Source organism: Galleria mellonella, unplaced genomic scaffold, assembly GCF_026898425.1.
Source record: "Galleria mellonella isolate WM207_F2 unplaced genomic scaffold, CSIRO_AGI_GalMel_v1 utg40, whole genome shotgun sequence".
NCBI lineage: Eukaryota > Metazoa > Arthropoda > Insecta > Lepidoptera > Pyralidae > Galleria > Galleria mellonella.
This window is the reverse complement of record NW_026442094.1, coordinates 6,099,811-6,126,475: the sequence shown is the minus strand read 5'-3', so window position 1 is coordinate 6,126,475 and position 26,665 is coordinate 6,099,811. Positions and strand designations below refer to the sequence as shown.

At 39.0% G+C, this 26,665-nt stretch overlaps 1 protein-coding gene across 7 annotated transcripts in view; it reads left to right on the top strand.

Annotated features, from left to right (window-relative positions):
- Positions 1-26,236, top strand: part of LOC113520275 (protein unc-79 homolog) — a 60,310-nt gene extending 34,074 nt beyond the window's left edge. For 4 of the 7 annotated variants that reach the window (XM_052898096.1, XM_052898095.1, XM_052898091.1 and 1 more), the window contains 29 exons: positions 218-397; positions 1,007-1,138; positions 1,698-1,833; positions 2,479-2,610; positions 3,419-3,524; positions 4,729-4,872; positions 5,804-6,008; positions 6,678-6,903; positions 7,569-7,674; positions 8,734-8,820; positions 9,219-9,301; positions 10,095-10,219; positions 10,914-11,027; positions 11,115-11,262; positions 11,473-11,567; positions 11,673-11,778; positions 12,565-12,665; positions 13,823-13,939; positions 14,741-14,879; positions 16,694-16,848; positions 17,495-17,622; positions 18,301-18,513; positions 19,109-19,337; positions 19,969-20,153; positions 21,213-21,400; positions 22,125-22,269; positions 23,021-23,245; positions 23,623-23,745; positions 23,950-26,236. In XM_052898096.1, the coding sequence (XP_052754056.1) occupies positions 218-397; positions 1,007-1,138; positions 1,698-1,833; positions 2,479-2,610; positions 3,419-3,524; positions 4,729-4,872; positions 5,804-6,008; positions 6,678-6,903; positions 7,569-7,674; positions 8,734-8,820; positions 9,219-9,301; positions 10,095-10,219; positions 10,914-11,027; positions 11,115-11,262; positions 11,473-11,567; positions 11,673-11,778; positions 12,565-12,665; positions 13,823-13,939; positions 14,741-14,879; positions 16,694-16,848; positions 17,495-17,622; positions 18,301-18,513; positions 19,109-19,337; positions 19,969-20,153; positions 21,213-21,400; positions 22,125-22,269; positions 23,021-23,245; positions 23,623-23,745; positions 23,950-24,141 (4,265 nt within the window). In that variant the 3' untranslated portion in view covers positions 24,142-26,236. The remainder of the gene's footprint in view (positions 1-217; positions 398-1,006; positions 1,139-1,697; positions 1,834-2,478; positions 2,611-3,418; positions 3,525-4,728; positions 4,873-5,803; positions 6,009-6,677; positions 6,904-7,568; positions 7,675-8,733; positions 8,821-9,218; positions 9,302-10,094; positions 10,220-10,913; positions 11,028-11,114; positions 11,263-11,472; positions 11,568-11,672; positions 11,779-12,564; positions 12,666-13,822; positions 13,940-14,740; positions 14,880-16,693; positions 16,849-17,494; positions 17,623-18,300; positions 18,514-19,108; positions 19,338-19,968; positions 20,154-21,212; positions 21,401-22,124; positions 22,270-23,020; positions 23,246-23,622; positions 23,746-23,949) is intronic. The other 3 variants (XM_052898094.1, XM_052898097.1, XM_052898093.1) reach the window with 2 other exon arrangements.
- Positions 26,237-26,665: the final 429 nt, after the last annotated feature.

Here is a 26,665-nt window from a genome sequence, read left to right as displayed (position 1 = left end):
TTCCTAAAAGAAATTTTCAGATATTTTAAACATTATAATTTACTCTAATAACTTGTAAATATGTCCGTATACGTGGTTGGTCCTTCGAGCCGGATCGTCGAAGTTGCATCGTGCCGTTTGGCGAGCGTATATGTATGTGTATGTGTATGTGTATGTGTATGTGTATGTGTATGTGTATGTGTATGTGTGTACACGAGGCGTACGTGTGTGGGTGCAGAGCTGGTGAGCAGCTCGGCGAGCTCGGAGTGGTTCGTGTCGAAGGTGCGGCGCGCGCACTCGGCGCTGCAGGCGGGCGCGGCGCACTCGCTGAGCGCCTCCTTCGGCCCCAAGTGGCCCTACAAGCGCACCATCTCCGCGCCCGCCACGCTGCCGCCGCACCCGCCCGACGCGCGCCTCGGTACCCACCCTACACCCTACACCGTACACCGTACACCGTTAGCGCCACAGGGCTTGCCATTACACAAAAACATTTATCATTTAATTGCATTTCATCAATTCAAATATTCCATTTATTTATTTGCACGTACACTGAATTGATTTCAATTCGGCGTATGTATAAATAAATAATAAATAAATTTTACATATATTTATTTAATTTTTAACAAGTCATTATATTGTATAATATTAATGATGACACATTATTACTGTTTGTATCAAATGCACGCTTTGGATTATGCATAATGACTAGTAAAAACAGTTATAAAATAAAATAATTAAAAAAATATATGTCAAATAAAATAAAAAAATAAAATATAAAATAAGGTTTAATTTAAGTTTCATCAATAAATTAATGTCATAACAAGACAATAACAATCTTTCAATCAATTATTATAAATACTCATTAATACATACATTTATAAATGTGCAAAAATTAATTTATACTGTAGAAATTTTTATCTAATAACCATTTTTTCAATTTTAATATAAACAATAAATAAATGCTTCTTTTATCTTTACTTTTATTTTATTTTTATTGTGTATGTGCATGTGTATGTATGTGGTGCAGAGCGCGAGAAGGTGTACTCGCGGCAGTACTCGGCGCCGCTGCTGAAGCGCAAGACGTCGCGGTTCGGGCTCGGACAGCTGCTGGCCACGCCGCAGCCGCTCGGCCCGCCGCCGCGCGCCTCCAACTCGCACGGTACGCACGCACGCGCACGCCGCCCACGCACGCACACGCACACACACGCACACGTGTGTTCATCACGCCCAAGCACTTGCTTTCTTATTACATCTTAACATATCATAAATATCTTTGTTTAGAAAACTAAGAATCCTAATGAAATAGAGGAATAACTGATAGAAAGTCTATAGTTGCCTAAAGACATAACCATCACTATATATATATATATATAATACATCTTAGATACGTACTTTCATGGTATTGCATGAGTTACTATTCAGTTCTCGGGATTAAGATATTGTGTCTGAGCACCTTGTAAGTTGACTATGTAAGCATAGTTGCTTGTATCTGTCTACATTTCTGTTAGACAAATCGTAGGAAAGGGTTCTTTAGACTGTAATACAGATGTTTTAATTTTTTTTAAGCGAATCACAGTTGACAGGAGTATTTATCTCCCCAAGTAAATATGTTACCTACTTATAACAAATATATAAATAGCATTTATTGGGAAATAATTTAAAAAAAAATCTGAATATTACATAATTGAAATACTAAACTATTTTTTTTTCTTCAATAGATGGGTTTCATTCTTTATCTGGCCGTTCGACCGAAGAGACGCTTACAACAGTACTGCCTAAAGCTGTAGACCTGGAAGAAGCCGACCGGGAAACCACAAACTTATTGGTGTTCCTCTTGATGCAGTTTTTATCCAGGTAACTGCTAAATAGTAATAGAAATATCCCGCAACGCCATCTAGTTCCTAAATGGAAACTTTCGAGCATATCACTATCAAAGTTATAGATTATTTATTTATTACTTAATTATAGATCCATCGAGACATGTAATATAATTATACTTATTAAAATAAAAACCTGTAAACCCATTTTTTTATGCAACTTAGAATGGCAAACAAGCTGATGGCCCACCTGATGGAAAGTGGTAACCGTCGCCTATAGACATGAGCAGTGCCATGGGCATAACAGAGTATACTGTTTCGCCCATGATACTATTCCTGAGGACTCAAGTGTTTTTCCTGTAATTCCCTGCCATAATGAATGAATTCCCTGTAAATTCACTGCCAAACCGAAACACAGCCATGCAAACACAACTGCTTCACGGTAGAAACACGAAAGGGACAGAGGTGCCCAAGTAAACTACTTTTGTACAAAGTCTCCCTCTGGTATACCTACTTTAACTATTAGTATTTTATCATTGTCTCTTAAACTGAGAATCAGCGTGGAAAACAAGACACTTACATAACTAAAGGAAGTATATTCGATGACTAATTTTATTTATGAATAAAGTTGTTTTTGGTTTCGCTGCGGGAAGGTAGCCTTATAGAGTATATTTTATTTCAGATCAGACCAGGCTCATCCGAACGAAGATAAAGCATCGATGAAAAGTCAAGAATTGGTATTGAAGCATTTGTTCTTGCTGTTGGGATACAACTGCGTCGAGAAATATTTCCATATTTCACCATACACATTGAGGTATGATGATTATCAAAGATAATAGATTGGTGTGAATTTACAGGGTACAGAGGAATAACATCTGAGTCCTCAGGAATGGCAACGCATGGGGGCTATCATGAGCGAAACAGTATACTCTGTAATGTCCATGGTACTGCTCATGTCTATAGGCGACGTTTACCACTTTCCATTAGGTGGGCAGTCAGCTTGTTTGCCATTCTAAGTGGTATAAAAAAAATATATATAGTATAACGTTCTCAAGTTCTTTGAGACAGGAATAATAAAAAATTTTGTTACACTAAAAAAACCGACTTAAATCGTAGCAAAAAAAAAACGTTATTTTAATTTAAAAACTAAACTATCAAATAGATTAATATGGGATTAATTTGAAAGTAAAAGATTTTTAGATAAAATATAATTTTTCTAATCGGTTTATGAATGATGGATTTATGACTTAAACAAAAAAGTATAGCCAAATTGAGAACTTCTTGTTTTTTGTCAATTGTCACAAAAAATAATATGACACCAACTCGGCAGCAAACCCTTCATTCATTGCAAAAACAATAGTGAAAATCGGTTCAGACTAGGCGTCTTCACTCACAAAAGAAGTTCAGAGGAATTGGATACTTTTGACAGTCGCTTAAAAGTTGCTCATGATACATGATTGTATATCGTTGAACAATAACTATCGTGAATCACACTGTATTGTAATTATTTATGACAGCTGTATTTTTTCACTATTTAAATTTGGGGATGGTCGATTAGTTTCGAACTCAGTAGGAGCCCTGATTCATGAGTGCAATTCACGGCTGAGTCGTTTTTGTTGCAGGCAATCGGCGATTTTCAACGCGTTCATGGCGAACTTACCGCAAGTTTTGGATCAGAATCACGTGATGGGTGCTAGTATTGCTGAACCCACGTTGCTATTACTTCAGGTAAGTTTTATTGTTTACAGTAAAGTTTGTGATACTTTTTTTTTTAGTAATTTTATTAATTTTCTCTTGTGTTATTGTTATTTAAATTTTGTACCGCATGTTATGGAGCGGGCGTTAATAGCTACAACACAGTCTCTTTATGACTAATGCAGTTATTATCGTAACCTAAAAAGAAAACTGTAAATTAAGATCCCAAATAAACATTATTTTTTATTTTTACTATCCAGAACATCATTATCGTCATATTAGCCGTTAAATGTCCATTACTGAACATAGCCTCCCCCATAAAGGGAGGGGGGGGGAGGTTGCGAGTAGTTCTCACGCTTGATAGGCGGCTTGGCAACCGCAGTTAGGTTTTGGTGATGTTTTAAGACATGCTAGCTGCAGCCAATTATGGAATTTGATGGTCGAGGAATGGCCTTGACCATTAAACTCCTTAATTGCCTCTTATGGCACCCACGGGAAAGGAAAGGTTGGCCTATTCTATCCCTGGGCCACGCTACTACAATATAACTGTGTTTAATATACAAGCCAAAACTGAATGGTGATCGGTGAAATAGGTAATATAGGCTTGGATGAAAAATATAATTTTGTTATAAAATATTTTTTTAGGGGACAATTAGTTATCTTAGTAGACTTAGATTAGTATCATATTTATTGTGTCTTTGTCGAATATCCACAGCGAAACATTATATATTTTACATTATATATATTACATTATATACAATTCAGTACTCTTGGTCGTATTACGTTATAATATCAGTCACTATGTTAACGGAATACCGGAATATATTCGCATCTGGTATCCTATTATATACGTAGATTTATGCTTGGCAGCAGTGCTGTTTTATGTAAACTAATATTTGGCGGACGGTCTGCGTTCATTGCACGCATTGGTAGATACTCATCCGACCCAAGATCGGCAACCGAAGTCGAATGTCGCTACCGTGTTCGGCCGCCGATCTTTAGTTGTATGACTACTTATCAACACAAGTAAACAAACGCGGATCAGCTGCTGATTGCGGCATATCATATGAAGATCGGTACGTTGAGATTTGAACGCCGGGCGCGTTTCGCGGTGGTACGTCCCGAAGGTACGCGACCGAAGTTCGGCCTAATGTGGCGTTAGCGCAAGTCTCCGAAAGCGTTGACGTGTTAAAGTGGATATACGTATGCGGGTAGTGAATGGCCTGTGCATGCGTAGTACTGCTGCGGCGGCGGCGCGGGCGGCGCGGGCGCGGCGGCGGGCGGCGCGGCGGCGGGCGGCGCGGCGGGCGCCACGCTGGCGCCGCTCGAGCCGCACGTGCGCCGCCACTGGCTCATGGCGCTGCTGGTCGTGCTGTACAAGGTACGTCCAGCTACTCCCGTAACTACGAGTATAATAGATAGATAGATAGATAGATAATTTATTTACATTACTTACAGCACACAAATTACAATAAAAAAAAAAACATACACGTAATACACAGCAAAAGAGACAAAAGAATAAAAATAAAAAAAGGACAAATAAAAAAAAAAAATACAAAAACAAAATATATAATCTAACAATCTCCTTTGTTACCATTCCTTCATGCGTGTGCCATAGTAACACAAAATGGTCACAGCTCAGTTTATTGCTTTGCCCTTAAAAGAGCAAAACACTGATATTCTGCTGTGGCCAAGTGTCAGTCGCGAAACTTTTCATTAAAAATTTACAATATAAAAAAAAATATATATATAAATAAACTGCATTAATATTCATCTTATATAATATATGACAACAAGTCCCTTAATATGATACAGTGATAATAATAAGTATGTTTAAATCTTTAACGCAAAGGATTTTGAAGCAGTTTTTTTTTAATAGATAGAGTGATTCAACAGGAAGGTTTATATGTATAATACATGCATAATATAGTAGAGGAACACTGATAAATTTAAAGGTTTCTAATGATATGTCGTAAATAAACACATTTTTTTAGCGCTTACATTGCAAACACTGGCTGAACCCCACGAGATAAATCAAAATATAGCACTAGAGTATTGTACACCGTAAAAATGTCAACAAAAGAAGAATCTGTGCGTAGCCGGGGTGGATCGCTAGTAAGTAATAAGATATTAAATGATAGAGGCGTGAATTGTTTTGTTTTATCTCATGCGAGTACTAGCTGACACGATTCTATCGATAGAATCGTTTGTCACTTGTCTATGAAGATGTTAATAGTGGAGAAATACTCTCCTCGCGTAAGCAGCAACTGGGGCTAAGTATTGAAGGTTGATGGGTTGTGTTGTGGGCGCAGTACCACTACGGCAGCGGCGCGCTGTGCAGCCAGGTGCAGGCGCTGGTGCGCGTGGTGCTGTGCTCGGTGGAGGCGCAGTACCACCAGTGCAAGCGCATCCCGCCCATGCTCGTCATGCCGCACTACTCGCACCTGCCGCACCAGCCGCACCACCACGCGCAGCACGCCCAGCACGCCCAGCACGCGCAGCACGCGAGGAACAGAGGTCATTATATTTTTTTATCGAACGACCAATAATATTCAAGTTGACGATCTACATGTAGAAACGTTTAGCTGTCGCTTGTAGATATGAGAAGCATCATAAATATCACAGATCACTGTGACGTTCACAATAGATAGATAGATATATATTTATTTATTGGATTACATACAGTACACAAATAACAACAGACATAGATAGACGTATACAATAATAAAAAATAAAAGAATACATATATCAAAAAAAAAGGAACATATATAAAAGAAGTAATATCATTTTTCCTTTCGTTTTATTACTCTTTTTTTTTATACCACTGAGGTGGCAAACAAGCATACGGCCCACCTGATGATAAGCGGTTGCCGACCCTGAAGAAACCTCTTTACCCCCCTTTTGAAGAACCCCATACTGTAGTCTTCTGGGAAAACCTCGGCAGGGAGCTCATTCCAGAACCTGAGTGTTCGTGGGAGGAAACATCTCTGAAACCGCGCAGTACGCGACCATTGAGGCTGTAGGACATGAGGATGAACTCCCTGTCGATGGCGAGCCGTACGATGGTAGAAAGCGGCTTTAATCTTTCTTTTCTTTTAATTCAATTTAAGATTCTTTATAGTTTAGCTATTTATTGAGTGATTTTCTTTTTATGTTTTACTGAGCACGGTACCTTGCTTACTACAGATGTAAACCAGCCGTCAGTGAAGACGGAACACGAGCCGCTGTCCGCTTGCGGGGTGGCGGTGGCGGCGGCGGCGGCGACGAGCGGAGCGGGAGCGATGGCGGGCGCGGGCGCGGCGGCGGCAGCGGCGGCGGGCGGCAGCCCGGCGGCCGGCGAGCGCAAGGCCGGCAAGCTGCACAAGTCGCCCGCGCACATGCACACGCACTGGGAGGAGCCCGCGCCGCACAAGTACCGACCACGCCTCCCGTCTTGTCACCACTCACCATCATATCCGCTATTAACTCGCCGCTGAACATAGGCCTCCCCTATAACGGGGGGTTTGCCAGTAGTTGCCACGCTTGGCAGGCATTGATCACTAGTATTTCGTATATTAACTTAAATAGCCATATTTTCGATATTTAGATTTACATTACTGTAAAATCTCAATTTTTTTATTAATATATGAAGGCCTATGTTCCTTGCTGATAATGTAGCTTACAATAAGCGAAACATTTTTAAAACCGGTTAAGTAGTTTTTGAGTTTATTAATTACTAAGAAACATACGTTAAAAAAAAACAAATCTTTTCTCTTTATAATGTTAGTATAGACATATTTAATAAATACAAAGTTGACCGTAAAGTTATAGAGACCGAAACAAAATTTTTTCAAATTTATGTCTCACTGTCTGTATATTTATTCTGGCATCAGCCAAACACTACTATACAAAATTTTGTGCGATTTTTACAATTATGTTTCAGAAGGCCTAATTTAAAAACTGGTACATGTTTTATCTTGACACATCACTAGAGGTTGTCTGTTTCATTATTTTCCTATTTCTGAAATCCACGCATAGAACTAGTAGGCAATAAGCTTGTAATAAATAGTTCTACAAGTGCAGCTTTTTTTTTTCCAGATACCAGCAGTGGAGTCTAGAGCAGGAATCGTCGGAGAGCGAGTTGATCGCCATCCCGGAGACCAGCGATAAATCAGACACCACCGTTCACGGCAGCACTGCGCCCGTTAGTTTTTTATATTATTATTTTATATTATATATATATATATATATTACAAAAGAAAAATAATAATAATTTCTGTAGGGTATAAAGGTGTATTTATAGAGAATGTGCATATACAAAAGGCGGCTTTATCGCTAAAAGCAATCTCTTACAGACAACCTGGCATAAATAGTAAATAAATACAAAGAGAAAGGTAGATGGCGCAAGTCAGACACAGTAAATACAAAAAAGTAACCAAATAAAATGTAAATTATTCTAAATATCATTTATACACTAATTTGCTCAATCCTAATGATTACCGAAACGAAATTTTTTTCAAAATTTTTTTGGTTCTTTTTATTTGGTCTACGAACTTGGAAAAAATTTTCTAACTTAAACACTACATAGATCGGATAGCATGTTCATTCAGCTTTAAATTGCCTTTTTGCAAAGACATTATTTCAGACATTAGCTCTCTCATAGCAGTTGTTTGTATTATTATGATTTTATCCAAAATGCTTCATATGTATAATTGAAGTTGTTAATGAGGAGACATAAATAAGTTATTATTATTATTATATATTGACGAGCATAGTATCATCATACTGCTTCACTTCTCGATTCCTATCAACTCGGAAGTCGACAACATGCACGTGACATCGCTTATGCATACACGAGGCATGAACGAAGAACCTTTATACGCCTTTTTTACTAAATGTATTATGTATAATAAAGTTCTTACAAATGGGCGACAGGGCGACACAGTATATGTGGTACTACTTTCATATCTATAGGTTACCTTAGTCCTCAGGAATGACCACACATAGGGGCTATCATGGGCGACAGAGTACATTCTGTTATGTCTATGGTACTGTTCATGTCTGTAGTCGACGATTACCACTTTCCATCAGGTTGGCGACAGTTTGTTTGCCATTATAAATTTTTATGTTTTTAGTGTGTTTCGAGTTTGTAAAATCACTTAGTTGATTAATTTTATGACTCTACAGCCCCATACTGTGTGAACAGGTCCTTAAGCTATGGAGCGTGTTAGTTAATTTAATGTCTGAATTAAATTTTGTCCAGGGCTCGTTCGACGAACCGTCTCATTATGAGGATCCGCCTAAAATTGACACACCAGCGACATCGGTCCCGCAGTCGCTCAGCAAAATTGTAAGTAATTTTAACATTAACTGCAACCACTATACTAATCGAGAATCACTGGTATTACCGAATGTTACATTTTTCAGTCCAAACTTAAAATATCAACAATTTACTATTTTGTACGTATATTTATGCAAGTATGGAAAGGATCACCGTGTGGTCCGGGCATAGATTAGGCCACCCCTTCCATTCCTGTGGGTGTTGTAAGAGGCGACTAAGGGATGGCATGAGATGGGCAGCAGAGTTCCTCTTAAACATCTCCAAAGCCTAACTGCGGTTGCCAATCCGCCTTCCAAGCGTGGCAACTACTGACAAAACCCCCCAAGGCTTATTTGGACTGGACAGTTGTTATTTTAAATAAGTCGTAATCCAGAGTATTATTAAGTATTTATTCTTTCTTTTTTCAGCAAACGGCCGCGGTGGGATCGCGATCGGCTCACCAACTATCGACGAGTTCTTCTGTATCTATCGGCAGTGATTCGTCTAACTTGTTAGTATTGTATAGGCCTAAGTGAATCTATTCTGAGGTATTATTTTCTAAATTTGCTGTGGAGGTCCTAGCATAGAATAGGCCACCCCTTCCTTTCCCGTAAGTGTCGTAAGAGGCGACTAAGGGACGGCGAGGGATGGGCAGCAGCATCTCCTTAAAACATCACCAAAAGTCAAACTGCGGTTGCCAATCCGTCTGCCAAGCGTGGCAACTATTGGCAAAACCCTTCTTTATGGGGGAAGGCTATATTCAGCAGTGAACAGTTAACGGCTAAAACTCTAAATTTTCTGTGTCACAGTGATGTGAAATTATTGTGATATGAACCATAGAGAATTAAATGCAAAGTAATTCTATAAAAAAAATACGGGTTCTTATTAAATATTGTCTCTGTAATCATAAATTGAAATTTTTATTTTGGAGATAGAGAATGATGCCTTTGGATCGATTTATATGTCATTCGAAATATAAACAGAATTGCAGAATACAATATTTTTTTAGTAACTTAAAATGGCAAACAAACTGATGGTCCACTTAATGGAAAGTAGTAACCGTCGCTTAGACATGAACAGCACCGTGTATATAACAGAATAAACTATGTCGCCTATCTCGTCCCTCATGCGTCGCCATTACTGAGGACTTGGGTGTTATTCCTCTGTACCCTGTAAATTCACTGCCTTATCTCATCCTTCAAACCGAAACACAGCCATGCAAACACAACTGCTTTACGGCAGAAACACGAATGGACAGAAGTACCCAAACAGACGACTTTTGTATAAAGTCTCTTTTTCTATAGTACGCACTGTACTAGGAAATCAACGCCAATGAGCGGTCAGTCGGTGGAGATCTGGCCGGATCAGCTGCATGGGCAACAGACGTCGCCGCGAACCAAGGTACTAGGCAAGCAGAAACGGATAGTCGGTGAGTATGTTGGTATACTATGTAATTTTTATTTACATAAATTTTTACTAGTTTTCAATAGACTTCAAAAAGAAGGAACGTGTCATTTTAACATAAAAAGCTAATATTGTTTCTTAATGGGGACAGACCCGTGTTCAATGATAGGACGATAATGAGATAGAGTTTATGATGATTTCTTTTAACTGGATAAAAATAAAATTGTCTATCTGCCTGTGCTATCGGTATATTCTGGTGGGGCATTAATTAACCCTTTTTTGCATACTGGTGGAAATTTCCATCATAACATTGAATGCCCAAAAATTATATAAAGGGACAATTTCACTTTAGGTCGATCGTGTCTGGATACCTTTTTAATGTATCCTGGATACAGAAAAATAACCATATTTTTCTGCAATGGACAAATTTATTTTTTTAACCATTTTTCTTTTAATTTTGAACATGAATTATATCACCTTGATTTATTTCACCAATAAAAAAATCGTGCAAAGAAGGGGTAAAGATGATGGGTGAGAATGAGGTACAATTTTGCGACGAATTCATGGATAAACCACGATAGTTCAGAAGAGGCCGCATGAAGGTCATCCCGAAATGGTATATTGCTAGCAATAGGGTTGCTATACTCGATTACCAACAATCCTTAACTTCCTTGACTGGGACGTTATAACTTGCGGTATGATCTTTCACCGGCACGCAGTGGGCAGCAGCACGTCCCCGGACACGGCGCCGTCGTCGGTGGGCTCGGGTCAGTTCGCCGCCTGGCCGCACTCGCGTTCACCGCCTCCGCATCACCATCACATCAAGAGTCCAGGTAATCAATTTTCCTCTACACACACATACATAGACAAGTGCCCCCACCCCCTCTAACATAGACTATAGTAGAGCGGTGATGGTGCAGGCGCGGGGTGCACGTATGCGTCGCCCGAGTCGCCGCTGTCGCGGATGGAGCTAGGCTGGAGTGCGCCGCGCGGGCCCGCCGCTGGCCCTGCGCCCCTCGCCCCGCATGCACCTCTCGCGCAGCCATTCCACATCCCGCCGCAGGAACGGTGAGCGTTCTACTACTCGCTGTTATAACTTTGTAGTCTTTACGACAATGTGAATTGGGTTTATTTTTAATTATCAAAAATGATTACTCTGTCATCATTATCATTGTGAAATATTAAGCAATGGTGATGTAATTTGATGCGATCTGATGAATAACTGTATATTATTTAGTAATGTTTATTTTATTCGATCATTATAACAATTATTTACAGGTTGCTTCCGATTGGCCCAAAACCAAACAAAGAACAATATCCAGTATTTAACGCCCTAGTGGATAGGGTGCGAGAGGCGTTAAGCTTGCCGCCAGGTATATTTTTTATTAATATTATAGCAAAATTGAAATTTATTTATAGAATAAATCTATAATAGTTATAAATAAAACAAGTGGCTCATAGAAATGTTTAATTTTTAGACGATTCAACTGATAAAACGGATTCGAGTCGTTCAGATTTAGAACCAACGCCAACGCCGACAGATAGACCTCAAGAATTGAAAAAGTTTCCATCGGAAGGTAGCAGGTAATGCAACTGTAAACTAATTCACTTATTAATTTCTTTCAGTATTTTTCTTACGAGATAAGTTTGGCTGTATCCTGGTCACGGCACCAAAACATTTTATTAGAGTTGCTAACTTGGAAATATTATTTTATTAACAGTTGATTAAGAAAGAAATATTATGAAATGTTGTGTCCGCAGTTATACACTGTTATTAATAAGTTTATAAAGTCTCTCTTTCTATAGTATGCACTATATTTGTTCATAACCTATATTGAATTCAGTCAATATAGGTTATGAACATTTTAACAACAACAACACATTAAAATTCACTATAAAGTTAAAATCCGACTCGAAGGACCAAATGTATATGAGTGGTTATGCTATGTGAATTACGAATAAGCGACGATTCGTATGTAAACGTTGTATTTTAAACTTTTTATCGTATATACTTTACATAGGATTCAAGAACTAGGGGTTGCTTTTATACATAATTCTTCTGCATGGGGTACTTTTGTCATTACCGTGAAGCAGTTTTGACTGGTATGGATGTGTTGTGGTTTGAAGGATGGGATATGATAGTGACAGTAACATTACGGGTACGGAGGCATAACACTATAGATAGTCTTCAGGAATGGTAATTCATGAGCGGTACTATGATGTTCCTGTACTGTGATTTCCATGGTGTTTGTCTATAGGCGACCGTCACGGTTTTTCATTAGATAGGTCGTTAGCTCGTTTGCTAAGTACCATAAAAAAAACAAGGAAAATGTGGATGTGATGGTTACCGTTGTGGATTGTGACGGGCAGCAGGTCGCACGGCACGTCGCCGCGGCGACTGGCGCGGCAGGCGGCGCAGCTGGGCTCGCCGCCGGCCGCTGAGTCGCACGCGCACCGCCCGCACAGCACGGGTGCGTACGGACCGCCTTCTCGAACACTCTTTTATTACTATCGCTACATAATATAAAACAAAGACGCTTCCCGTCTGTCTGTCCCTATGTATGCTTACATCTTTAAAACCACGCGACTGATTTTGATGCGTTTTTTTTATAATAGATAGAGTGATTCAAGAGAAAGGTTTATATGTTTAATACATGCATAATATAGTAGAGAAACACTGATAATTTCAGAGGTTACTAATGTGATGTCGTAAATAAACACAATTTTCTGCGCTTACATTGCAAACGCTGACTGAACCCTACGAGATAGATCAAAATAATGTACTACAGTATTATATACCTTAAGAAGGCCCACGAAAAAGTCTGCGGTGGTATATGCCTATCTCTTATAGATAACCCACAATAACCATTTTTGGTCCTTTTTACGATTAATAGTGACTTACTTATGAAGCTATTTTAAGCAATACAGCATTAATCCTCATCCAATTAAGTACCTTAAATACGTTATGTATTTAATATAGATCCATATGGCCCTTTACAGCGTGTAATTTAAATTAATATTTTCGAAGATATTACAGATTTAAAATGCAGGGGCATAGTAGTTGGGGTGGTAGCTATTTAGTATCAGTATTGTACCCGTGCGGAGTTGGGGCGGGTCGCTATATTTATATAAGTACGGCCGGCCGTTGCCAGCTCTTACTAACCCATTGCTACGCTGTTCGCTAAGATGGCGGGCGGAGTGATTCTCATTCTCTTAAACTAACATGATTGAATTCATGAAAAATAAAGTCCGTGATTTAACTTATAACTCAAATGTGTGGGAGTACAGTATAATTGTTTTCTTATACAATTTGGTAGTCTCTATTCATGTATAATAAATGTATAATTGTAATTTGTAAAAATCTACTTTTGTTTAAAAAAATAAAAATCGAAGTTCTTTCCCTTTATTCTTAGCTGAAATTGCATTTCGAATTGAGTGGTAAAGTTATACTAAATTACAGTTAAAAATATTTATAATTAAGTTTACTTAAATATAAATTAATTCTATTAATAAAATTAATTTTATTAATTATTCTTGAGCCCTAAACTTTAAAACTAGTAATTTGAGATTTTATTTAATTGGTTAATTATTTCTTATTAATAACATTTAATATGATTTTTTTTTGCAGAGAGCGCGTGGTCCACTGGTGGATGGTGGGAAGCAGAAAGTCGTGGGGGTCGACGCGCCGCACACGCAGCGCACGCGTCCGCTCCGCCGCGTCCCGACACTACACTTTGCTACCGATGTGAGTCGCCACATCAGTATACATAACGATATATTAACGTATTATTACATGTATTTAATGAGTCATAATACATTTTATGATTTATCAAACCGGAACTTAATCGCACAAAGATTGTTGATACAAAAAGTAATATTAAAATTAGAATGTACATGTTAATTTTTATTTATTTAAACTTTAATGCACAGTGAAACTATGTACGTTTGACGATCTTAACACCGAATAGTGTTCTACCAGTCAACCATTGGGCAAACCGAGAAATAAGTAGACGGTGCATTATTAAATTGAGGAAATATTAAAAGTTTTTATTTTTATACAACTTAGAATAGCAAACAAGCTGACGGCCCACCTGATGGAAAGTGGTAACCGTCGCCTGTAGACATGAGCAATACCATGGACATAACAGAGTATACTGTTTCGTCCATGATACCCCCCATGCGTTGCCATTCCTGAGGACTCAGGTGTTATTCCTCCCTACCCATTAAATTCACGCCATATCCCACCCTTCAAACCGAAACACAGCTATGTAAACACAACTGCCTTACGGTTGAAACACGAATGGGACAGAGGAACCCAAGCAATCGACATTTGTACAAAATCTTCCTCTGGTAAAGTAATACATACACTGAGACTAATATAAACATACATATAATATATTTAATAAATAAATATAACAATAACAAACAATTAACTGTATTAGATGAGCAAATGAAACAATAAAAAAAAAAAAAAGATATGAGTGAGTTCCATGTAACCGTCACTCGCGTTTCTGGTGATGATGAGTGGAGGTGTGTGTATTGGTAGGCGGTGAGTGCGGCACGGCGGTGGAGCAGTACAGCGACGAGGAGCTGGGGCTGTGCGTGATCGTGCTGGCCACGTTCGTGCACCGCGAGCCCGCCGCCGCCGCCTCCATGCTGCCCGCCCTGCTGCACAACGTCAGCAGGTACCTCATACAAATATGTACACACACATCCGATACGACATCATAACCTTCAAGGAAAGACCATATTTCTTTTTAAAAGGCCGGCAGCACACCTGTAATTCCGTTAGTGTTGTGGGTGATCATGGACGGCGGTAGTCACTTACCATCAAGTGAGCCGCATGCTCGTTTGCCCCCTGTGTTGTAAAAAAAGTCAGCGTATATTATTCCGTACAGCTAGTACATTAGTAAAATTGGCTTTAGCGAAGGGGTGTAAGAGCTACTAAGAGTCATGCATCTCAAATTCTACGGTGGTACTTTTAATTGACTCGCCGTGTAGTCCCGGCATAGAATGTTTCCCGTGGGTATCATAAGAGGTGACTAAGGGAGTCTAATGATCGAGGGATAGGCAGCAGTGTCCTTCCTTAAAACATCACTAAAGGCTAACTGCAGTTGCCATCCTGCCTGCCATGCGTGGCAATTACTGGCAAAACCTTTTCTTATGGAGGAGTTTCTTTAGCAGTAAATAATTAACGGCTGATACGATACGATATTTTTAACTGAACAGCAGGACTTAAGGCCACAAGAAACTAGAGACGACCAAATGGAGATGGATAAGATTACTGATAGCGCTATCTGCTCATTGCTGAGTAGGCAATTTTTTATTCCATAGTCAGTTTGAATAACTATTGTATGGACAAGAAGGCCATATTTTAATCAAATACTTGCAATTAATTTTTACTTTGTATTTTATTCATAATTTTTTTTTATTTTCGTTCCTCTTGTTTGTTCTTATTTTTTTTGTTAACTTTTATTTTTGTTTCTTTGTGTACAGCGCATTGTATCTATATTGTTGCTATTTGTGAAAACCTATTAGTGGCTTATTTTGTGATCCTAAACTGTATCTTTTTGCTCTAGTAGTAAAACCAGGGCTACGGTTTTCCTATGAATAAATAAATAAATAAATTCGGCACCTTTGCTGACCATCGAAAACTTTGCTCAGGGTACCAAGTACACTAAGGTTTGCATTGGCGTCTAGGAACTTGAGCATGCTGATACTGGTATATTCGGTAACATACGTGATTATAATATTGCTGAATATCTAATAATATTACTTGTATTATATGAGGTTCACTCCATTAACGTGGTATTTCTTTATACTGTATTACCACACAAATGTAACTTTAGTCTTCAGGAATAGCAACATAGGTATGAGAAATAGTGTAAGTTTCACAATATATTTTTTATGTAAATAGTGTAGTTTAGTCTGAAGGTGACAATATTTTAATGGACAACAGAATGATGGCAACCCCACTTGGTTTAAATTATTGAGGTGATAGCGAAGGTAATGGTAGGCAATCTACCTATCAAAGGAACTCTCTCGCGAACGTTTAGGCTCAGAATTAGGTCCTTGTCAAGGTTTCTCTAGAAACTCAGTATAGAGTTGTTCAAGACCTGAAGAAACCTTAATAGACCCTGTATTAAGGTTTCTTCAGGGTCCGAAACACGCACGTGACGCCCCTGGCGTTGCAGGCGTCCATAGGCTATAGTAACAGTTTACGATAAGACTATATGTTTGTTTGCCACCTTCGTAGTATAAAAAAAAAATTAAATCCATGAACCTATCAGATTCATATCCATGGAGTCAGCTCAATTGGCCTATCGTGACGAAATCATGATAGTTTGCGTAGGGCCGTCCTGACCGACAGACTGTATTTCTAGCTATGAGATCGCGAGTCCAAATTCCTAACCTCTTACAAGCGATGCTTACCACTTCCGATGATGCTGGGCCATCAACTAGTTTGCCATTGTAAGTGACTAAAGTGAGGACATTGCAGGGTGGTGCAGCTGGGGCAGTACTCGTGGCAGGTGGACACGAACACGCGGCTGCCTGGCAGCGCGGTCTTCGTGGCACATCAATTCCTGCGCTGCGTGCTGCACCAGCTCGCGCCCAACAACGTCTTCCTGCAGATCTTCCTGCAGAGGACGCCTGGTATGCCACGTATTTGTTTTGAATACTATTCAGAATCTTCATTTTAATATATGTGAAATTAAATAAAAAAAATAAAGAAGGATGGGATATGGTCAGTGAAATTACGAGGTAGGAGAGCTTACCACCGTGGTTATGAGGAATGACAGCGCATTCCCCATGCGCTGTCATTCCTCATATCATAGGTTTAAGGGTGTATTTCGTAAAATAAATGGACTGTTCATGTCTTTAGGCAACAGTGACTATTTACTATCATATGGGCTTAGAAAGTACATTTAATCATTAGCTAGCAAAAAAATTTGAATGACTATCAAATAAAAATACTCTGAAGTTTTATATACAGTGCAGATATATATTTCTACATCAGTGTAACTTTTGTGTGTGGCACAAAGTATAGAATAGGTCGTCTCTTCCTTTCGTCGTAAGAGCCGACTAAGGGAGGGCTAGGGATGGGCAGCAGCGTCCTTCTTAAAACATCTCTAAAGCGTAACTGCGGTTGCCAATCCGCTTGCCAAGTGTAGCGACTACTGGTAATACCCTCAAGGGGGGTAAACCTCCCCCTGCGTTCAGCAATGGACAATTGAAGTCTGATATGATGATATAATGGTCAGTGTAAAAACAGTTTAATATTATTATAATATTTTAACAGAAAAGCAACGGCTAATGTTCTTCAAGAGTATCGCCCAAGCTTTCGTGGATTTCAACGAACTGTACCCGTGCGGTCCGCTACAGTTGGTCATCGAACATCTTAACTCCAAGAAAACATTACCAATTGATGTGAGTACTCGGTGTAATGTCTTAAATTAGGGCGTTTATAGACGACGTGTATTTTACCCGTAACTTGAGTTGGTCACGCGATATTAGCCTTTTCTGTCGAGAGAAGAACCCACTTTACAGTAGTGAATTCTTGATCCAGCTCGTGTCATAGGACAGCATATTATGAAAATAATTAAAATAAACTAGTCTAACAGTCTCAATATTAGTGTATTGTTTAATTTGGTATACAGCATACCCTGCAAAATTTAATTGCAAAGTTTTAAATCTGAGGACCCCATTGACTTTTATTATTAAGAGTGATTCTAAGAAAGACAGCAGAATCTATAAAATCAAAATGTGTATTATTTAATTTTACAGTAGAATTGGAATCGTGATTTTTAGAAAGAGAAGAATTTATGCATTTTGTTTTTTTATTTATTAGATTATTAGGTATTAATCAATACAAGAGACTACGTCTTAAAGTATTATTTACGTCTGTTTTTTTTTTGCTCAATCTGTCAATATTCAAAATTAAAGAAGTTTCATCTGCCAACAATACTATTTCACATCTATCCCGCATGACAAATGCGAGATCATTATTATAAACTGAAAATAGGAATGGCTCAAAAATTGACCCTTGAAGTACACCCATCCGTACGTAGTTACTAAACAGTAATGGGGGGCGGGGGCGTTGTGCAGCAAATAACAGTAGTGGCGGGCAACATCGCGATGTACCTGGAGTGCCTGGCGCCCGAGGCGCTGGGCCCGGGCGGCGCGTGCGCGGCGCTGCTGCAGCAGCTGGAGGCGCTGCTGCGCGGCACGGCGCTGCAGCTGGCGCAGCTCGACGACGCGCTGCCGCTGCTGCGCCTCGCCGCCGCCGCGCTGCGCGTGCCCGGCGCCGCGCAGCACAAGGTCGGCCTCCTACACCTCTACAGCCCCTACTCGCTACACCACCGGTCCAATCTTAAGTTGCAAATAAAAAAATACTATTTAAGAAAATCGTAGTAACGACGGGGATGATTTTATGTATTATTGATTATTGATATATTAGGTACTCCTAATATATATTAGTATATTTATTTTTATATAAGTTTTTATACGTATATTTGTATGTACGTATTATTTATTTGCATTTATTTGATATTTATCTGACTGCATAGCCCTTTTTTAGTCTTATTATTTTTCTATTACGCCTTAACCAATCACAATTTTTTTAAATTATTCCTCTCTATCTTTAGGTTGCCTGGTAGGGATCGCTATTTGGCGATAAGGCCGCCCCATGTTGTCTCTTTATCTTGCTTTTATGTAATTAAGTACTCATTTTAGTTGTGTACGTATTGTTAATCTTTAAATCTGTATCATTCTTTGATGAGAAAAATAAAGAGTTTTCAGTCATTCATTCATTAAGCATATAGAAATTGTAGAATACGAGCTGTATAATAAGCAGCTCTATCAATATCTCGATGGAACCGCGACATAAAATGATGTGTCTACAACGGTTTGACAGAGCATACTGGAGCCAATCTCGAAGATCGTGAGCTACGCCATCCAGAACTTTGTGATCCGGTTGTCAGTGATCTCGGAGCTGAGCATGGCGTGCGTGCGGGTGTTCAGCCGCGACCGCGACCGCCTGCTGGTGTGCCGCGTGCTAGTCTATGAGCTGGTGCAGGCGCTGCGCACCAAGACCACCGTGCCCGATGATAACCTCTTCGTGCTCATACAGTTCGTGCTGCAAGGTATTATGTACACGAGTGTACTTGGAAACAAACAGCACTCAGTAGGGTTCATTTCTACCAGGTGGAGATAGGAGGAATAAAATCCCACACTTACCCCCCAGTGGGGAAACGTTGGTAGTGGACAAGTGGAACTGGTCGTTGTATTGCCCTAATACTGTCTATGTGGGGGGGAAAGGGATTGTTAGTAATGGAGACTAAAAATTCCATTGCTAGCAATATACCCAGCCAGGTCAACCTCCTCGTGGTTCCCCCTGGAAACTATCATAGTTAATTCCTGTTGAATTCATTATGATGGGCGTATGCTGTTAGCGCAGGCGGGGTTACCATTCCATTTTCATCCACTAAAAAAAATACTGTCTATGTAATAACAAAGTTGTCATTTTCTTATTCTTTAGTTATTAATATAAAAAAAGTGTATTCTGGATTTATTTGGTCCATCACAAATTACTGAAATGTATTGTACGAGAGTTATGGCCGATTGTAAACTCTAGGCTTACGTACACTGGAATTTATTATATTTGTAATCACTTATGATAAATAAAGAACTTTTGAAAACAAACAAACAATTCTTGTCGAATTCACCATGGTGGCCAACTGACTTGCATTAAGTCTCGGCTATCATGTTGCGTAGGTCACGGCTGCCGCCTGGCGCTGCCCGGGGCGCTGGGCGCGGGCGGCGGCGGCGGCGGCGGCGGGCTGCTGGCGGCGGGCGGCGACGCGCGCGAGCTGGGCAGCGGCGCGGTGGACTGCATGCGGCCGCACCTGCCCGACATGCTCGACCTGCTGCTCGACCCGCATCTGCTCAACAAGATCAAGGCACGCCCGCCGCACCTTACACCTTACACCTTACACCTTACACACTACACACTACACAACAACACCTGCTGCTTCCTTTCCTATCTACTTCCTTTGCTTTCCTTTACATTCTTTTTCTCTACTTATATTTGTTATTCATATATATTTATTCCTTTATATATGTAATTTTAGTATGTATGTATATCAATAATTACTAGTACCGCATTCGAGTATTCTGACACTTCCCTATGGTTGACTGGGAGAGAATGCTTTTAGCATTAAGTCCGCCATGTACACATACCATATTTGTACTAATGAATAAATAAATAAATATTCCGAAAATTCTTGATTGGCTCCTTCAAGTATTTAATTTGCCCAATATGCTGTCAACGAATTGCCATGTGATCCCGGCATGGAGTAGGCCATCCCTTTCTTTCCTGTCGTTGTCGTAAAGACGACTAAGAGAATTAAATGGTCAAGGGATGGCAGCAGTGTCTCTCCTAAAACATCATCGAAACCTAACTGCGGTTGCTAATTCGCCTGCCAAGCGTGGCAATTACTGGCAATATCCTCCTTATAGGGGAGACCTATTTTCTGCAGTGAACAGTTCATGGCGGATATGATGTTGACTGGCAACGAATATGATCTCTACACCAACTAATTACCAGAAGGAAACTTTGTACAAAAGTCGATTGCTTGAATACCTCTGTCCCATTCGTGTTTCAACCGTGAAGCAGTTGTGTTCGCATAGCTATGTTTCGGTTTGAAGGGTGGGATATGGCGTAAATTTACATGGTACAAAGGAATAACACCTGAGTCCTCAGGAATGGGAACCAATGGGGGTGTCATGGGCGAAATAGTATACTCTGTTTTGTCCATGGTACTGCTCATGTCTATAGGCGACGGTTACCACTTTCCATCAGGTGGGCCGTCAGCTTGTTTGCCATTCTAAGTTGTATAAAAAAAATCTAGTCTTTATATATCTAAACCATGATCTTTATTTAGTTGACAATTTACTTTTTTTTTTAATTAGTAACTAAATTTAATATAGGATAATTTTGTCACGACTTCTTCAATCAGGGATCCGTGTCGAAGTCGATAGTGAATCGTAACCTCATCTGTCTGAACGAGGACACGCTGGGGGCAATTGTGAAGGGCGGCATTGCACAGTACGTGGCCATGGAGCTGGCTCTAGAGCATTCACGCGGCAAGCAGGACCGCGGCCAGGCGGCCCGGCACATGCCCTGGCTCACCTCCTCCATACCCGGGTCTGTATTGCACGATGTACTTGTATCATTTGCCTAAGGTAATTTTGAGTTATTCAATGCTAAACAGTGATCTCCCTGAAGATTCACATGAGCCACCTGCATGCGTTAACTATTTATGATACATTTGTGATCATTGCTCCATTGTATAGTTTGGCCATAATTACTGTTACATAAAAGCTTTTCTCTGTTCAACTTTTTAATTATTTTGCTTTTTTGCGTGATAAAAAATGTGTTCTTGTTAATAAAACATATGCACATAATCGTATGCATATCTCACATACATCAAGTATTTATGATGGTATATATTACATAAATAAAAAAATAATTTTATTTTATTAATATATATATATATATACATATATATATATATATATATATATATATATATATATATATATTATGTATACATATATATTTTAATGGCAATTATTTATTTTACATGTTTAATAAAACTAATACATTTCACAGTATCACAAAAAAAAAATGAAATTTAATGATCAGTCGTATTCACGATCCGTACCCGACCCAAAGGTCCCCATGACACTTGCGGCATTTCCGCTTTGGATTGCCAGAGATATCCTTTGAGCCAGATACGAACCAGAACGGCAATATATAAATGAATATATATATAAATGATAATTGTTTAATCTAAATATTCTATTTTATTGTTTGTGAAAAAGAATAGCATAAGTGTCATCTCTAACCGCCGCTTGTTACTATGCAGGTCGCGCGAAGTAAGCGAGTGCGTGGGCCGTGTTCGGCTCGTGTCGTGGCTAGTGATGGGCGCACTGTGCAACGCCCGCGGCCGACAGCCGCTGCAGCAGCCCGTGCCGCAGGACGCCACCTGCCACATCACCGACCACATACAGGTACACTGCATGCTACTCTGTGCGCTATACGCTGCACACTATGCAACGTCCGCGGCCGGCAGCCGCTGCAGCACCCGTACAATATTATACCAGCTTACATCCAATTCGCATTAAACTCGTGTCCGCTTAAGTCAGGGCTAGCAAAAATAGACGTCGCAGTGTGAGTGTGTAGTTTATTCACAAATGTGTGAGTAAAAATGAAGAGTGAAAATGGCATGGTACCCCGCCTTCGCTATCTCTATACATTGGTAGGGTTCCAGTGAGAGGTGATAGTGTGATGATGAAAGCAGGTCAGTTGGCCCATAATGATGAATTCATAAAAAACCAAATAAGATGGTTTCCAGGGGGAACCGCGTGGAGGTCGACCTGATAAGGTATATTGTTAGCAATGGGACCTCTAGTCTCATTATTAACAATTCTTTTTCCCCTCACAAATGCGTTGCGTGAATGTTATCTTAAAATTATTAAATATGAATGTGTGGCAACCCTATTATATCAATCTATGAAGAGTCTTAAGGGGAAAAGAGTAATTTTTACGGCATTGCCGCTTTCACAAAGATTGTATATGCTTATCTATATAGATAGAACCACTTTTAACCAATCTAGTTATTTTTATGTCTGCACACTGTGCAACACATGTACTTGACGCCTGTTGCAGTAACTTATACTGTACACTGTACAACACACGAATAACGTGTTTCGATTAACAAATACGATAATATCAACATTCAATTTCTTTATTTTATTCTAGACGATAATGTCATCGTATGTGGAGCAAACTAAACCGGCACCACAACGCATGAACGCTCTGTTCCACGCGTTCATCCTCTGCCAACTATGGACGCTGTATTTAGAAGAACTGGCGTCCGCGAGCACGCCCAGCAGTGAGCCGCACAACACCACTGTCTGCATACTCCTGGATTTCTGGTGCAAACTGGTACCCAGCATTTTGCAGGTCACCGTGCAGTCCAAAGTGGTGAGTCAACTACTTCGTGACCTGTAGATAAGATTTCTTATTACAGCTAATATTCGACAAAAGAGATTAGAATTTACTGTATGTATTTATTTTCATTTATGTATGTTACTAATAATAAATAATTAATAAAATGATTTTGACATTTTTTTTACAATTAAAAGACTACATTCAATATCATCCGGCTCAAAGGACCAACACGTATTAGACTAGATTAATAAGGTATATTGCATACATATTGCCGTGTTGCTGTTTCCTTTTTAAAGCCGCCATATTGTTTTTATGTGATTCTATAATTACGTCTTCGTAAGATAGTAATAATCATGGTAAAAAATATAATCATGTAAAATGTATGTAGCATTACTGTTATTTGTACACAGTTGGCGGAGACCGTAAACTTGCACTTCTTGAGTCTGCTCGAGTCACTATTGGAATGTAACTCGACGGTACTCAACAAACTGCTGCCCTTGTGGATACCTATACTGCACTCTCCGTTATTCAACGTAAGGATTATTCTATCATTTTTAGAAATATCATTCTTTCAATAAATAATGCCCTAAGTAACATTTTAGTTTGCTATATCAAATGTTTATCAGAAATATTTAGGAATTTTTAATTGCTTTTGATAAATTGACAGTTAACTGTAACGTTGTGGTACTTTAGTAAGATTCGAAACGAATGCTTAGAATGACTATTGAACCGTACAGATGCCGCGTCACGTGGAGCAACGTCTGGAGATGTGCCGCGCCGTTCGGCCGCCCGCCGTGCACGCCGCCCACGCCCACGCGCACGCCACCCACGCCGACCACCACACGCACGCGGCCCAGCGCCGGCTGCACCGGCTGCTGGCCAAGATGGCGCAGCTCGAGTTGCAACCTCACAGTTTCTACTTTATATAATTGTAGCAAGAGACTTTCATTATAAGTTTTATTTAACTACATTAATTTGTCTATGGTGTCGATGTGGAAAATGTTATTTAGGTGAAAGGTTAACGAAAAATATATAGAATACTATTGTATTCTAGAATAGAATACTATAATCTATTTGCTTTAAATAGGTCATACAAAGTTCTCATTTATTAAGTAGATAACTCCATATTTAGTTAATATTATACAACGTGAAAATCTACTATGTAGACATAGATAATATCAGTATCACTCCGATATCTATCTATATATTGGATTCTTCTGGTCATTTATGGCGGAAAAAGGTCATCACACCAGTCAGTTATCTCCATTTGTTTAAATCGGGTGCTTTATTTCAATATTATATATTGGACAACCGATATTTAACGTTTTTTATTAAGCCAATATATAGATATTGTAACTATAATATTGGATATTGCCATATATTTACTACTATGTTCAAATATAGCACGTCATTATGAACAAGGAATCAAATCTCTGCAGTCGGAGAATTAAGCATGAGATGCATAAAAGATTAGAGGCCTCTAAATTCTAACTTTATTTTAATATTATTCCGAAAATCTGAGCAACAAGAAATACAATTTTTATTCTCACTTAGAATAAGGCTCGATCCACTATAGTGGCGGTCTCGGTCCGATATCAGTGTAGTAAAAAAATATTATATTGGAAAAAATGTGTGCATTCACACTAAAATCCAGTTTCGTTTCGGTTAATTTTAAACTGTTTCTATTTGACCATATCGAGAGTAAACCGAGACCGGTAATATCCGGCCTAAACTTCTAATTATTTTTGTAGATTTGGCCTAAAATTATATTTGGTTTGACTAATATAATCATAATACAGTTAAATCACCAAAATATATTTGAGATAATGCAATATAGATAGATAGATACTCTTTATTGTTTCCTCCATAAGATTACAATAGTAAACTTATTATAATTAAAAATAATTACAAGAAAATATTACACTAAGAAAACAATGGGTGGCCTTATCGCTAAGAGCGATCTCTTCCAGGCAACCTTTGGATGGAGAGGCGTAACTACGAGGGTCATTTAAAAAGTTCTTAGCCTAACATGGTTAAAGTCATTGGTTTTTTTATAACTACCCTCATTTTGTAGTTACATTATTTAGCAACAAGTATGCACAGTTTAATTTATTCACAATAACTCATTGTTCGTATAAACAGTTTGATTGGAGGCACGAAACTTTTTTCATTTCTTAAATACATGTAATATGCATACGTACAATAATGTGAATATAGAAATGCAAATTTTAAGTTACTAATACATACGTAAATATATTATTTTATATGTACATTAAAATGTTTATACAAAACACATGATTGTTACGGATAATTAGGTTCATAATTCTATTAATATTACAAAGGCAAAAGTTTGTAAGCAACAATGGATAGATGATTGTTTGTTACTCGTTCACGTAAAAACTACTGAACGGAATAGAATAAAATTTGGTCCACGGATAGGTTTTTTTTTTTTTTTTTTTTTTTATGCAACTTAGAATGACAAACAAGCTGACGGCCCACCTGATGGAAAGTGGTAACCGTCGCCTATAGACATGAGCAGTACCATGGACGTAGCAGAGTATACTGTTTCACCCATGATACCCCCCATGCGTTGCCATTCCTGAGGACTCAGGTGTTATTCCTCTGTACCCTGTAAATTCACGCCATATCCCACCCTTCAAACCGAAACACAGTCATGCAAACACAACTGCTTCACGGTTGAAACACGAATGGGACAGAGGTACCCAAGCAATCGACTTTTGTACAAAGTCTCCCTCTGGTGGTTATGTCCTAACTTAGCAAATGGGATACTTATATGTTAATTTACGAGAGCAAAGTCGCAGGAAATGCTAGTTATAATTAAATGAAATATTTGTTACAAAATTAGTAATAAACAAATAAGGTATTTATTATAGATGTCTAAACGTCGATCTTAGTTTTAAATTGATTTAGATAAATATACATATTGACGTTACAGCCAATCACTTGCCAAAGTATGTTTTAATAAGATTGTGTTAGAAATAATGTTGTTGTTATAATAAATGTCTAACCAAAAATTTTTGTTTTTTTTTGTCGTATGTTTTCAACATTTTTTTTTATACAACTTAGAATGGCCAACAAGCTGACGGCCCACCTGATGGAAAGTGGTAACCGTCGCCTATAGACATGAGCAGTACCATGGACATAACAGAGTATACTATCTTGCCCATGATACCCCCCATGTATTGCCATTCCTGAGGACTCGGGTATTATTCCTCTGTACCCTGTAAATTCACGCCATATCCCACCCTTCATACCGAAACACAGTCATGCAAATACAACTGCTTCATGGTAAAAACACGAATAGGACAGAGGTACCTAAGCAATCGACTTTTGTACAAAGTCTCCCTCTGGTAACATAGAATCAGCTATCCCTTCTTTTCGCGTTGGTGTCGACTAATGGAACATAATGGTGAGGGATGGACTGAAGCGCTC